The sequence below is a fragment of the Pseudorasbora parva genome, chromosome 2 (genome assembly GCF_024679245.1).
Source record: "Pseudorasbora parva isolate DD20220531a chromosome 2, ASM2467924v1, whole genome shotgun sequence".
In the NCBI taxonomy this organism is placed as follows: domain Eukaryota; kingdom Metazoa; phylum Chordata; class Actinopteri; order Cypriniformes; family Gobionidae; genus Pseudorasbora; species Pseudorasbora parva.
The window spans coordinates 36,423,669-36,437,255 of NC_090173.1; the positions used below are offsets into that span (position 1 = coordinate 36,423,669).

At 39.5% G+C, this 13,587-nt stretch overlaps 1 protein-coding gene across 2 annotated transcripts; it reads right to left on the minus strand.

Moving 5' to 3' along the window:
• Window positions 1–86: 86 nt before the first annotated feature.
• cog1 (component of oligomeric golgi complex 1) lies at window positions 87–13,554 on the minus strand. Of its 2 annotated transcripts, XM_067418748.1 has the most exons (15): window positions 13,170–13,554; window positions 12,567–12,811; window positions 12,278–12,459; window positions 11,971–12,141; window positions 11,307–11,463; window positions 11,010–11,220; window positions 4,857–5,630; window positions 4,559–4,705; window positions 2,496–2,657; window positions 2,220–2,344; window positions 1,918–2,026; window positions 1,659–1,768; window positions 928–1,009; window positions 734–778; window positions 298–402 (listed from the first exon to the last, which is right to left on the minus strand). In XM_067418748.1, the coding sequence occupies exons 1-14, from the start codon at window positions 13,476–13,478 to the stop codon at window positions 764–766; spliced, it is 2,799 nt and encodes a 932-aa protein (XP_067274849.1). In that variant the 5' UTR covers window positions 13,479–13,554; the 3' UTR covers window positions 298–402; window positions 734–763. The 2 variants fall into 2 exon arrangements, with proteins under 2 accessions (XP_067274843.1, XP_067274849.1); XM_067418742.1 differs by lacking the exon at window positions 734–778 and having other exon boundaries at window positions 87–402; window positions 13,170–13,536.
• Window positions 13,555–13,587: the final 33 nt, after the last annotated feature.

Below are 13,587 nucleotides of genomic sequence, written 5' to 3' on the forward strand. Positions count from 1 at the left end.
TGTGCTTCTGACTCACTTAACATTTTGATAAGAATAAAATAAAGGCCACCAAATTATAGCTAATATGCTTGATAAATACAAAGGTGTAATGTTCATTTAATCTTTCCCTTTTTATTAATGTTTTGCATTGCAATTCATCCTTATATCATGTGATTTTGAAAGAATAAGCAATACAGGACACAGTAGTTACATTTCCAAATGTATTTTAAATATTATTTTACATAGTGTTGTGCACGGTTAAAAAAATACCAACTTTATAAAAGTTTATTTGGCCATGCTAGAAAGCCAGCCTAATTTAAAGAGAGAAGGGGCTGTGGATTCCTCTTCTTGATCGGCTAACTGCCTGAAGAGATTTCCAGGTCGGAAACTGTCCTGGGGAACAGAAGCAGAGGAGGGAGCCACCTAAAATGAAAAAAAACAACAACATGTAAATTGCCTTAAAAATGGATTTGCATCTCGTAATGTGACACCACAGCAGATACAGAGCTTTGAATAGTTTTTCACACAGTTAGAGCCAAAAACTGTCACCACAAGCAGAAGATTTAGCTGGTTTAACTACATGAAGCGTATTTGCTTATAATACAGAAGCATTCAACTTTGTGTTGTGATTGATAATGCAGATACAGCTCAATATTGATGTATCAGCTGCATTTGCAATCAGAGTCAATCAAGTTCAGTAAATCTAAAAAGATGCACTGCAAAAATGAAGTAGCACCACACAATATGACGTCACCTATCGCCTTGAGATCCAGCAGCTCTCCTGCTAGGCCACGTAAAACTGGGAGCATTGGTAGAAAGTGACTCATTTGCAAAGCCATGTTAACATAGAACATCAATTGAAGACTTTTTCAGTAACATCAACGCACAATGGTTTACTTTTCTTTACTAGAAAAGGTATTTTACATACCAAATGCATAACCAACCTACCAGTGGTCTAGTGACATCTGCTCCATGTGTGGCGGAATTAGTCTTTCGCGAGTTTGTCATACTCAGTGGCAGCAAACCAAACCTTGAGGGGGGAATTAAATTAGAAAAATATCAATTTTTATTTAAAATAAATCTATATATAAATACAAAACATAAAAAAAATATATATTTTTTTTGTATTGGTATAATTTTACTTGTAACCTAAACACATGTACGATTTTTCTAACATAAAACATATTTTTATTATCTTGTAATAATGAAGTATGACAGCAATTAACTAGCCATAAATGTATACAACAATGGGCCCCACTTTATATTAGGTGGCCTTAAGTACTATGTACTTACATCAAAAAATAAGTACAATGTACTTACTGTGTTCAAACTGTGTGCTCAATGTGCTCAAATTTTGTGCAATACTGTGTGCAAAGCACTTTTGCTGATATTGAGGTAGGATACGGGTAGAGTTGGGAACAGGTGTGGTGTCGGTTTAAGGGTATAGGGTTAGGTGTAAGGGAAGTGTCAACTGTGTAATTACAAATGTAACTACAGAACGTAATTACAGATGTAATTACATGCAGGCATTTTTAAAATGTAAGTACAATGTAAAAACATGTATGTACACAATAAGTGCATTGTATAAAATGAGAAATTAAAATGTTAGTACATAGTAGGTAAGGCCACCTAATATAAAGTTGGTCCCAACAATGTGTTAAACAGTTTATAGTACTCACCGGATCTGGCTGCTAGCCAAAGGAAGGATGTTGTATGGTTCCTGAGAGTTGATATTGTTGGTCCTAGTTGTAAACTGCTTCTCTGTGCCAGTCAACAATCCTAAAAGCACCTAGACATAAGACAAAACACTGTTTGATACAAAAAAGATGACAAGCATAATGCTAATCTAAATCACATAAGAACAGGCAAACTGAATGGGCCAATTAGACGGTGGGATGTTTAAAACAGGGTTAGTGGGAGATAAATGGCAATGCTTACAGAAGTCCTTTGTGAGAGTCGGTTCAGGTTGCTGTTTAGATGTGGAGTAAAAACATCCAGGTCAAATGGATCAATGTGACTTTCCAGGGAGTCACAGACCTGCTGGATCCTTTAACAAACAGCAAGAATGAAGAAGTGTAAGAGGTCTACCGTTCAGGCAGAAACTATTCTTGGTGTAATCGGTTGTGCTTTGTTTTAAAGTTGAAAGGTCAAGTCATGCCATTATTGTGTTTTCATAAACGATCATTGCTGTAACTTCCTACTCAGAACTTGTGCCCATCCCTAGCTTTTGAAGAGATTACCTTGGGTCTTGCTGAGAGCGGGAACTCCTACCCTCTTCAAGACGGGACCCTAGTGTGGCACTGAGATATCGAAGGTCAAACAACAACTGCAAAGCTCTGTTCTGGGTCATGGGGAGGCCTGCATCCTAGGGAGAGAATGTGAGCAAGAGAGAGATAGGGAGGACAGAAAGGCAAGAGACAGAACAACAGACATTTGGTTAAGGAATTATTACATTACAATAGTGACTACAAAGCAGGAATAGAAGATTAAGAGAGAGATTTGATCAATTGTCTCACCTTGCTCTGTTTGCTCTGAGTGAGTCTTTCATACTCACTCACCACCTGGCCTAGACAACTCCGCAAGATTTCCAACAGAGTAACCTTTGGTAACGCATGACCTCCGACCCTATTGACCTCAAGGCACAGGTGGAAGAGCAACGACTGAACATACCATGATGGCTGTAAAGAGAGAGAGAAAAAAAAGGGGAAACATTATTTACAATTAATATAGATGCATCCTTTCCATTACATAAAACACTGTACTAATACAAAAACCTTTCAAACCAAGGGACACAAAGGGTGCTAAAAGTGTTTTAGTCTGTAAAAGCACTGGGTCCTCCTGGGACCCAGACAAAAAAAAAAAGTTTTTCCGAATTTGGTATTTTTTTTCATGTGAAAAGAATACAAATGGACACATTTGTTTTTGTGAAAATTCATATTTTATTCATGTTATGATATGTCCTCTGTAGTTGACAACAGGACTCAGTTGGTAAAAACATGAAATGACATAAAAATTGCATGTATAGGCAAAAACTATGTATTTTATTTTTATTTATAAAAAAAAGTTTCAGGATTTTTTTTTAAACAAACTTCGTTTAAAGATGATTCTGAACTGTTATGAAAGAAATAACTGAATGCTTTGATATACCATCTTACTTTATGCAATATGTGGGTAAAATGGCCATACTCGGATTTTCCCATTCAATACAGTGTATCGATACACTGCAACTAATTTGCATATTAATGTGTTCTTGGTGCAAAATGTAATGAAAAAAAGAAGTGTAATATTGAAAGTAATAATTGGCAACATTTTCATAATAATATGTAATATTTCATTGGAATATTGATATGTATTTTTTTTCCCTATTCACTTGTTGTGTCTCCAAAATGTCTGATAAACATGATTTATGTCCCGGTGTCCTCTACAGTGGACATTTATGAAATCAAAGCTCTGTTTTGTAAAAAAAAAAAAAAAAAGTCACATTTTAATTAGAAACCCCATAACATTTTCCTGAGATGATGATTTATAACAAATAATTTGAAAATTAATCAGATTTAAATTATAATTACAAAATATTATCATATTTTCATAAGAGTGCTAAACATTAATGTCAGCCATTTTTAAAGACCAAGACGTTGTTGTTGTCCTGGTGAAACCTCCAAACATTTGGTCTATGTGAAAAGCCCCGAATGTGCTCTTTAAAGGACATCCTGACTCAAAACTGTCACGTGTATGATGGCACAGAACCTCACTAAAGTGGACAAATGTCTATTACTGGGTCCCAGGAGGATAAACTATAAAAATAAGTACATATTAATAATGTATTAATAATACCACAAATAAATAAATAAGCACGCATGTGTGAGAATAGATTGTATGTGTGTCTTTCAGAATACATATTGCATGTGTTTATATTTCATTAAATAGGTTGCTATATTATGACCTTTGCAGCAGCACAAAAAAATATTCTGTTACAGTGGACCTCTGATAAAGCCCCCTCTTTGAAAGGCTGGCAAAAAGTATTAATGGAACTATTACCACTGGAACACCTTACAAGTATAATTCATTCTAAGACTGTCTGACTTTTTCTACAAAGTATGGGAACCATTCCCAAGTTACTTGGACCCTGGGACTGCTAATATAATGTTGTTTGGATTTCACCAATAAGAGCTTTTGTAACAACCATTTAAATCCATTATGCTGAAATTATACCCCCCTTTTTTTGAGCTGTGTTTTTTTTTCAGTCTTCCTTTTTTATGTTCTCCTTTTAAGCCTAATCGGTGCTTATTGTTGTTGCTTTTGTTAGTTTGTAATTTGTGGAAAATCAATATATTGTTGAAAATAACAAAAATAGGTCATTATACATGAAAAAACATTTTTTACATTTTAAGAAGGTGGTGCCTTAAAAGTGTATCCTCATATTTGAGATTCATAATTTTGGCAATGAAAAGTTGGAAAACTCAGTATGCAGTAAGATATAAGAAACTGTCTAGGACACATCAGCTCTCCTTAATCTATACATACAAGTATTTGTTATTAATAATAATAATAATAATAAAAGCAGAAACGTGATGGTTACCTGCACAGGAAGGCGTATTTTGGACATTATGCTGTTCCCTGATTCTGTTTCTTCCTGTATTTCCAGTTCTTCCCAATTAGTTGCAGTACCTAGGATGGATCCAGCGGTTCCTGCATGGAGAGTTGTGGCAAAGCTGCCCACAAGTGCCTGAAATGCAGTTTAAATTAAAGAATGTAAGCATTAAAAAGTAAAAAGACATATACCTAAAATATGTACTCTGCATAAAAAGAATTGCACTATCAAGCTGGCAAATTAAGTCTATTGATTTCCTGTCCCCAGGATGTCTTCATAATCTTACCTTGGTGAGTGCTGAGCTCCAGATACCATAGGCCTCCATGCTGCATGAAAGAAGTTCTTCTTTCAGACAGCTCCACTTAGCCTGAGCTGGGCTGACGTCTGCTGCCTTGGCTGTGCTGCCTTTGCCCAACTTCTTGCCCTGTCGTGGAGTGCCTCTGCTCACAGGATCCACGCCCCCCTGCTTCCCCAGGATGCATTGTTTCAGACTAGGACACAGTTCCCCCATTGACTGGCATAGTCTGGCCATGAAGAGCACTGAACTTAACTGGTTGAGGCTGCTGGTCTTATCCTGGGCATTATTGAGCTCAGCACGAATGCTGGCAAGGACGTCCCTTACACATGCCAGGCAGTGCTCTCTAAGAATGTCCTCCACTGCTCCAGCATCCATAAAGCGGTTAATAGGAGAGCTAGTCGTCACTGAAGGCTCCTTGCCATTTTTTTCAGAGGGCAAGTAGTGCTGCAGATCATCTAGTTTGGCTTTGAGCTTGGAGTCCAGGGAGGAGCAGAAAGCCTGAACGCAGGGGGTGAGGGCCTGGGTCTTCATCGACAGGCCACTTTTCTGCTGTGGACTGCGTTGGGCTACACTCACCCAGGCTGTGTCGCTGAGCAGGTCACCTTGAGACTCGGACCACAGGAAAGCTGCAACGTCACTCTCATACTGCACTCCTCGGCTGAAATTCCCAGCTTTTGCTTGACCCTGCAGATCCCGCAGAGCTGAAGACAAGAGCTCTCTGGAACTGCTGGAGATCCCTTCTGTGCCCTCCTGTGTGATCGCCTAGAGAGATCAATGGTTCATGAATAGGAGGTGTACCTATAACCCGTACCTATAAACTCAAGAGCTCATTCAATCCAAATACATATATAAATACATACTATCCATCCTAAATTGTATTCAAAATTAGAAACAGTATGTTGAAATGAGTATTCCAAAGATACCCGGATGGTCTACTTTTTCCGGTTACAATCCGAAATGCAGATCCGTGCACACTCTAGTGGTTAATCTTGCCCATAACCCATTCCATGTTGGACAAGGATTCGATTAGAACTACAAACATAAAACCTGTCAAAAAACTACAAACATGGTGGACATTCAAGTCCGACGGTTAAGTAGAGTGGTCTAGATAAAGGGGTTTGAGTGATTAAAGGGGTGATGAATTGAGGAATCAACTTTCCCTAAAGCTTTTGATATATAAAAGGTCATGGTAATATAAGATTATCCTCTAAGTTTCAGAGCTGAAAACTTCCTTGTTAGTCAAAGAAAAGCTTTTATAGACACCAGGCTCAGCAAAGGGTCCTGTGCTTCATACTGAAGTCATTGCGCGACGAAACACCGCCTCTACAGCGCGTCTAACCCAGTAGCCCGTGCAAGCTGGTCAACAGCAATAAATATGCCGAGGAAGATTACCGTATTTATACCGACTTATATATCAAATTTAATTCATACTGACTGACAGGAATAAACATATAGCCGCGAGAGGGCGCTCCATGCTGCTCCTGTAGCCCATCCCTGAAAAAAATAACTGAAAACAGAAAAAAAACTCTTAACTGACATATTAACTTAAAGATAACAACTGAGAAAGACTGAACTCAAACAAATGCCCCCATAAAGAAAATCTTATTCTGCAAATTACAAATTGCATGTAGTAAAATATGCAGCCGAGAACGATTCACACAGCTATAGCGTTCGTCTTGCGCGGCTGAGCCTCTTCCAGCAAAGTTCAAGCATCTGTGGACTCGTTCCTTCAGCTCTGGCCATCTTGCTTACAGTCCGCGATTAGCTTTCTTTGTTTTTTTCATTACTGTTAAAGTAACCTGCTTTTCGCCAGTCCCTCACAAGTTTCTCACTCACTTCAAACTTTCTTTCTTCTGCTAGGTTATGCACAGTGAGCGGGCGCGAGCGAGTGCACGCATGCGCACACGGCTCCCGCTCTGCTTCTGCCCTAATGCGACTTATAGTCCAGTGAGACATACATGGATTTTTTTCCTTTTCATGATGCATTTTTTGACTGATGCGACTTATAGTCTGGAAAATACGGTAAGATATTGTGCTATTCCTGGTTGTGGAAGAAAACAGTCACTGCATAAGCTTTCTTCTGATCCCAATATTAGGAATGAGTGGTTGAACTTTATTTTTCAGCTCACATGGGGAAGACATATTCACTTCAGTTCACTGCGGAATTGTTTGTAAACAAATCTCCGGTTGATGCTGGATTTGGATCTGACAGGAATGGTGCAACACACTGATGCGAGTAAAACGTGTTTTATATGTGATAGTATTGCATTGTTATAGATCGTTTTGCTTGTGTGTGTCTAACAGAGCATAACTTTAGCACACTGGACTCAGACACATATGGGCTATGGCTCGCAAAACCCGGCAGGCCAATGAATCTCATAATATTGCATTCTTGTTCTGCTATTTTCTCTCGAGTTGACATCCGAAGGGTGGGGCGCATGCCGAACGTGTATGTGTGTGCGTGCGTGATTTGCTCTTATATCATCCGATTTTGTGGGCTATGCGTAATATAAAAATAATAGTCTAATAAGTCGCGAGTCGATGAGAAATAAAACATTGTGTTTGTTTGATAAAGACGTTTACAAGCCCTGTGATCCAGAAAATCATTCCAGTTGCCGCTTCTCCCTCATTCTCTCCTCTCATATGTGAACTGAACTGACAGGGGAGCTTAAGCTCATTAAATATGCAAATCTTATCCAATCCTAGCCGTGGGTGTTTACTTCTAAGTTTCTAGTGCGTCACACCCACCAAAACATAGCCTAACTATGACATTACAGGCTACGTTTTCTTTAACCCTTTGTCCAATGAAATTAAGCGCCGGCGCATTTTGTTCCTTTATGACAGCGGGAACAGCTCACTCCGTAATTTTTTGCCATATGCTACAGATGATAGCCTAAGTGATATACATATTTATAAACTATAAACTTTCTACTTTTATGTCACAATAACAACAAAGGCCATGGATTCTGGGAACAATTGTTTATGCGCTTCAAAATTCACATATTTCCAAAAAACGAAATTTCGAGCCAAAATAACAAAGTGGTAAAAACTACCACCATGCAAATTAAATTTAGCCCTTCTCTCGCAGTTAGTAGGCTAGGCTACAACCCGACTGGGGAATGGTAATAAGCTAAATGTTCTAAATAAATATGCACATAGCCTAATAATAAGGATAATTAAAAAATACTTTAAATAAACTCAAATATTCTACAATGTTGCTTATAGACAAATTACAATACCATAAATGATTGAGTATAGGTTAGGCTATATTTCAAGTTGTTAGGTTGCACTATGCCTAAGGGAAAAATCCAAACTTCAGTCTATTTTAACGACATGTAGGACAGCAGATAGAATATATCAGAAAATATCAAATCTAATATAAAATATCCTTCTCTCAAAGAGATTATAGCCTACTGGGTTGCACAGTGACGCCGACTGGGTTAAGTATTTACAGTTTCTGAGGGGAAATGTTGCAGTGCGTTGATCTGCCAGTCTCTTCAAAGGAAGATTACAAACGGCGAACACTACAGTGGTTAGCTTGACGATGTGAGTACAGAAATCTTTTACTTTAATTCCTAGATGGTTCGTCTTCTGCTTCTTGATTCTTGCGCTTAGTGAGCTGGCTGACAGGCGGTTGTCATGACAAAGATGTAGTTTAAGGCGGCACAAGTTTGCGTTCATTTACACTGAATCAAACCCATTTCTATGTCGCCTTTGATACTAGTGGGTCAGACCCGGCATATTTTAAGTCTGCTTTAATGTGGCATCGCGTCTTTACACGGAGCAGACAAAGACCCGCTTTAGAGCCGCCTTAACTCGGCTGTGTAAAGATGCCTTAGGTGACCTCAGACAACAGTATAATTTAAAAAAAAAAAAGCCAGTTCATGACACCTTTAATAATCTAGCCTGGCGAAAAGATGCTTATTGATCTTTATACTTCATCTACAACAGCATTGTGAATTTTTGTAAAGATACGTTTGGTCATTAACTTTTAAAGGGATCCCATGGTGTTGAGACTTGTATGGCTTAATATAACATAAATGATGTCTCTTACTGAATTATGTGGTAGAAAACCCATGAAAGATCTACGTTATTTTAAAAAATCGATTTTATATTTGGACCATGGTCGGCGCCATTGTTTGCGTTCTAGGTTGATGACGTAGAGTGGTTGCACTCCTCAATCAGCTGGCGTTACCCGTAGCTATTTTTACCACAACGCAACTCGAAAATTGTTTCAGAGTTAAACAAAACCAATGAATTGCTTTGTAATTGTACTTAAAACACACTCAAACATACATGTGCACACAAACTCACCTACACAAGTCACAAACAGATCGGCGGGCGCGCACACACACACACCTGACAGACTGCTCTGTCTCAATCGCATGCATCATCACCAAAACATCCTGCCTCTCTTCCTCACGTTACTTTATCCCATCGTCCTACCTAGATATTTCCCTCTGCTGGTTACATTAGGCATTACAGTTAATCTACTATCAACAGTCTATCTAAGATATCAACACAGGGAATAGATTGAGGGTTATGTATGCGCGCACGCAGTGCGTGTGTGTGTGTGTGTTCGCGCCGATCTGTTGGGGTGTGTGAGTCTGTGTGAGAGAGAGAGTTTGTGTGCACATGTATGTTTGAGTGCGTGAAGTCGGACAGCTGTTTGTAAATCGGCTGTACACTCGTTATTGCGGTGAACGTGAGACTGAATGAGTGCACTCGAACATGTCCACTATGGTGTCGGACAACACTACAAATGGCCGTTCCTTCAAATAATGCCCTATTTAAGGGTATAGGGTCAATTTCAGATTCAGCCCCTGTCGTGGAGACTGAGCAGCCCAACATCTCGATTGAAGCAGAGCCTGTCGTGTGCGCGCCCGCCGATCTGTTTGTGACTTGTGTAGGTGAGTTTGTGTGCACATGTATGTTTGAGTGTGTTTTAAGTACAATTACAAAGCAATTCATTGGTTTTGTTTAACTCTGAAACAATTTTCGAGTTGCGTTGTGGTAAAAATAGCTACGGGTAACGCCAGCTGATTGAGGAGTGCAACCACTCTACGTCATCAACCTAGAACGCAAACAAAATGGCGCCGCCCCTGGTCCAAATATAAAATCGATTTTTAAAATAACGTAGATCTTTCATGGGTTTTCTACTACATAATTCAGTAAGAGACATCATTTATGTTATATTAAGCCATACAAGTCTCAACACCAGGGGATCCCTTTAAATGCATCATTATGCAAATTGCTAAACACACGAGGAGAGTCTCCGCATTAAAGACCACCGACAGGCAGATCAAATACAGATGCTACTACATTTTTCTCTCCGATTCGGTAAGAAACTAAATGAAATTGAATGTGGGGGATTTTAACTGCAACAAGATGACAGAGGGCAAGGTGACCGGATGGATGTAATGAAGCAATAGAGCTGTGAGTTACAGATGCAGTTATGAAGTAGTAGTATGCCCCAAAGGTGTATGCTCTTCTGCTTCTTATTCAATCAAAATACATATTTTTCTTCACAAAAACAGTACATACTTTTAGGACGTGTGTGTGTGTGTATATATATATATATATATATATATATATATATACAAAAAGGTATTATATATTATATATATTACATATATATATATATATACAAAAAGGGGCGGCAGTGGTTCATGTAGGTTGTCTACAAACCAAAAGGTTGGTGGTTCAATCCCCGGTTCCACCTGAACAAGTGTCCATGAGAAAGACACCTAACCCCAGCTGCTCCCGATGAGCTGGATGGCGCCTTATATGGCTGACATCGCCGTCGGTGTGTGAATGGGTGAATGAGAGGCAAAAATGTAAAGCACTTTGGATGGCCATAGGGTCTGTTAAAAGCGCTATATAAATGCAGTCCATATATATATTTATTTATTTTATTTTTTTGTTTGTTTTGTTTGCCTTTTTAACATGTAGTACCATAATGACATGGTGAATAATGTATAGTCAAATACCATTCTCTTGAAATCTATTCACTGGTTAGAATTGCAAACCTTCTCATCTGAATACCTACGATGGGATTACCCAATATAGGTTAACAGCAGGTGTAAACAGTGCCAACACAACTATCAGATCAGTTTAACTGGTTAAATTGGTTAAGAGTACCTGAAGTCTCTGCAGGAAGAGCTGCTGCAAAAGGTCATCCCACAAGGCCAAAGGTTGTTCGAGGAGGGACTGACACACAGCACTCCAGTGCTGACTGATTGACTCGCTGCTGAGCAGCTCCCACACGGCATCTCGAATAGCAGCCAGACCCTTTAGACTCTTCACATAGACCAGAAGGCTGCTGACTCCACTGCGGATATCTTCCTTACAGCTATTACAAAAACAAACAAAAAATAGGCATGTAAAAATATCTAATAATTCGAGTAATGTAAATTAACATTTGTGGGAGGGACATACGTATCGATCCACTGCTGCAGCGTGTCTCTGAGCTGCTCCCTTTGTATAGGTTGTGCTAGTGTCCGAAGGACAGGCTGGAAGTTCATCACTGAAGGGGGAAGGTATTTGAACCAGCTTCCTGTGCTCATCTCCTTGTCAAGAACCTTCTTATCTTTCCCTGGATTTCACAGAAAATCAAGGTTTTTTTAGACAAGTTAGACAGACATATAAAGTAAAAGAACAAGGTATCAGGCATGAAAGATTGAAAACACACACAAAAAAAATGGTTATTTAAATAAAGAACGCACAAAGATCACCCCCACTATGACTTTCACAGTCTAGTGCGAATTCTGCATGATGAGAAAAATTCCCATTATAATCACTGAAACATCTACACTATGAAATATTTTATCAGCACTTTGTCGTTTATGATTTGCAAGAGAACAGAATTCAGTCAGTGAGCAAGTGCACTGAACAAAACTCCTAATCTCAGACTATTACTTTAATCAAGACAGTCGTAAAAGATTTAGCTTATTGTGCAGGGAATTTTTTACCCCTTATCTTGAATTCGTGGAGTATTTTTGTTTCTTTTGGTGCCACTTTTTGCCCCAAGCCCCCATTCATTTCTGACACTGCTGACCCCTTACACCAATGTTTAAGCATCCTAACAAAACTGTATACTCACCAGAGGATGTGCTGGAAGTCACATTGTCCAAGGTGGTAAAAAGGAGGCCACAACCCAAACCAGTATCGGACACTTGACCCTCCGGAGGCACATAAAAAACAGCGTAAGCCTGATACAGGGTGGTGACCAGCAGCTCCACCAAAGAACAAACCTGTGCTTTAACACCAGAACCTAAAAAAGGGACAACATTACATCTGTATAAAGAACAACCAAGTGCAAATGTAATTATATATTCTAATCAGCCAAATAAAAATAAGAGAAAATATTCCTAAACCGAATGGTTAGTCATATGACCAAGGTTATTCACCATGCTGGGGCTGATTGAGCAGTTGCTGAATGGATGCTTTCCTAGCCAGCAGGAAATCAGCGAGTGCTTGGCGAGGAGAGCTGTCCTCCAGAAGCATAGTGGAGACCAGCGCTTCAGCGATCGCTTGATCAGACACTGCCCTGCCGCGCAGCAGAGACTTGCTGTCCAATAAAATTGTAGACCTACAAATAAAAGGCAACTAGCTTTAGGTAAAACCCAAAAAATTAAACTGCATCTAAAAAGCATTTAACAGCCTATAATAAAGTATAGTGCACAGTCTAAAATGTACCTGAAATGACCTGCAGCTGCTACCTGACGCACAAGAATGGGAAAACGAGAAAGGACGGGGCTGTATTGATGCCCTCCGCCTTCCAAGTGTAGCTGGCTGTGAAGGTGACAGCACAGCAGGTAGAGCTGTGTGGCCTGCAGGTACTGCGAGGACTCCATTGCGCTCCAGACCCGCTCAGGGATTTCCAGAAGGAGCTTTATCTGTGATGCCATCGTATAGAATTTCTCCTGGGACTGTTTCTGACCCTGCCAGGAATAAAAGCACATCCGATGAGCATTTAAAATTGTAGATTTATATACATTTATATATTGTACATTGATAAAAAAAACTGGGGTTACAATTGAATTTTACAGCATCCTTGTTACGGTGTAATTATACTTGTACTGTGCATAATAAAATGTACTAAGGGCTAGGATTAGCGTTTGCAGATGAATATGTTATTACTACAACAAGTACATGTAACACATGTAACAAAGACACTGTAAAATAACGTTTTTCTTGAGCACCAGATCATCATTTTAGACTGATTTCTGAAGGATCATGTGACACGGTAGACTGGAGTAATATATTTGGCAATATTTATAACAAATATGACAGCTTTACCTCTGCTTTGCCGCTGAACTGAGGGGCGTGTTTCGCCTGCTTCAGTTTGTGACAGTACCGGTACATGTCCTGAATGGACTGAACGACACTTTCCGAGCACTGTCTCATCTCACCGATAGTGTCAGCAGCATCGATCAAATCCCGGTAACGTTCACCAACCATCTGTCGAAGTTCCTCCTTCTTCTGCTCTATCTCTCCGCGCACTTTCCTCTCAATAGTGCGGATATCATCCGTACCGTACCGTTCAAATAAAACGGTGGGGTCTTTAATTTCCGAAACCCGAAGAGACTGGGCCGGTACTGTTGCCATCTCTTTAAAACTGAGCCGATAACTGCAGAAATAAAACCCGGAAGCACGAACAGGTCTCCTTCCACGTAAACAAAGGGTCAGAGGTCATTCCTCACACGTTGAATTAAGT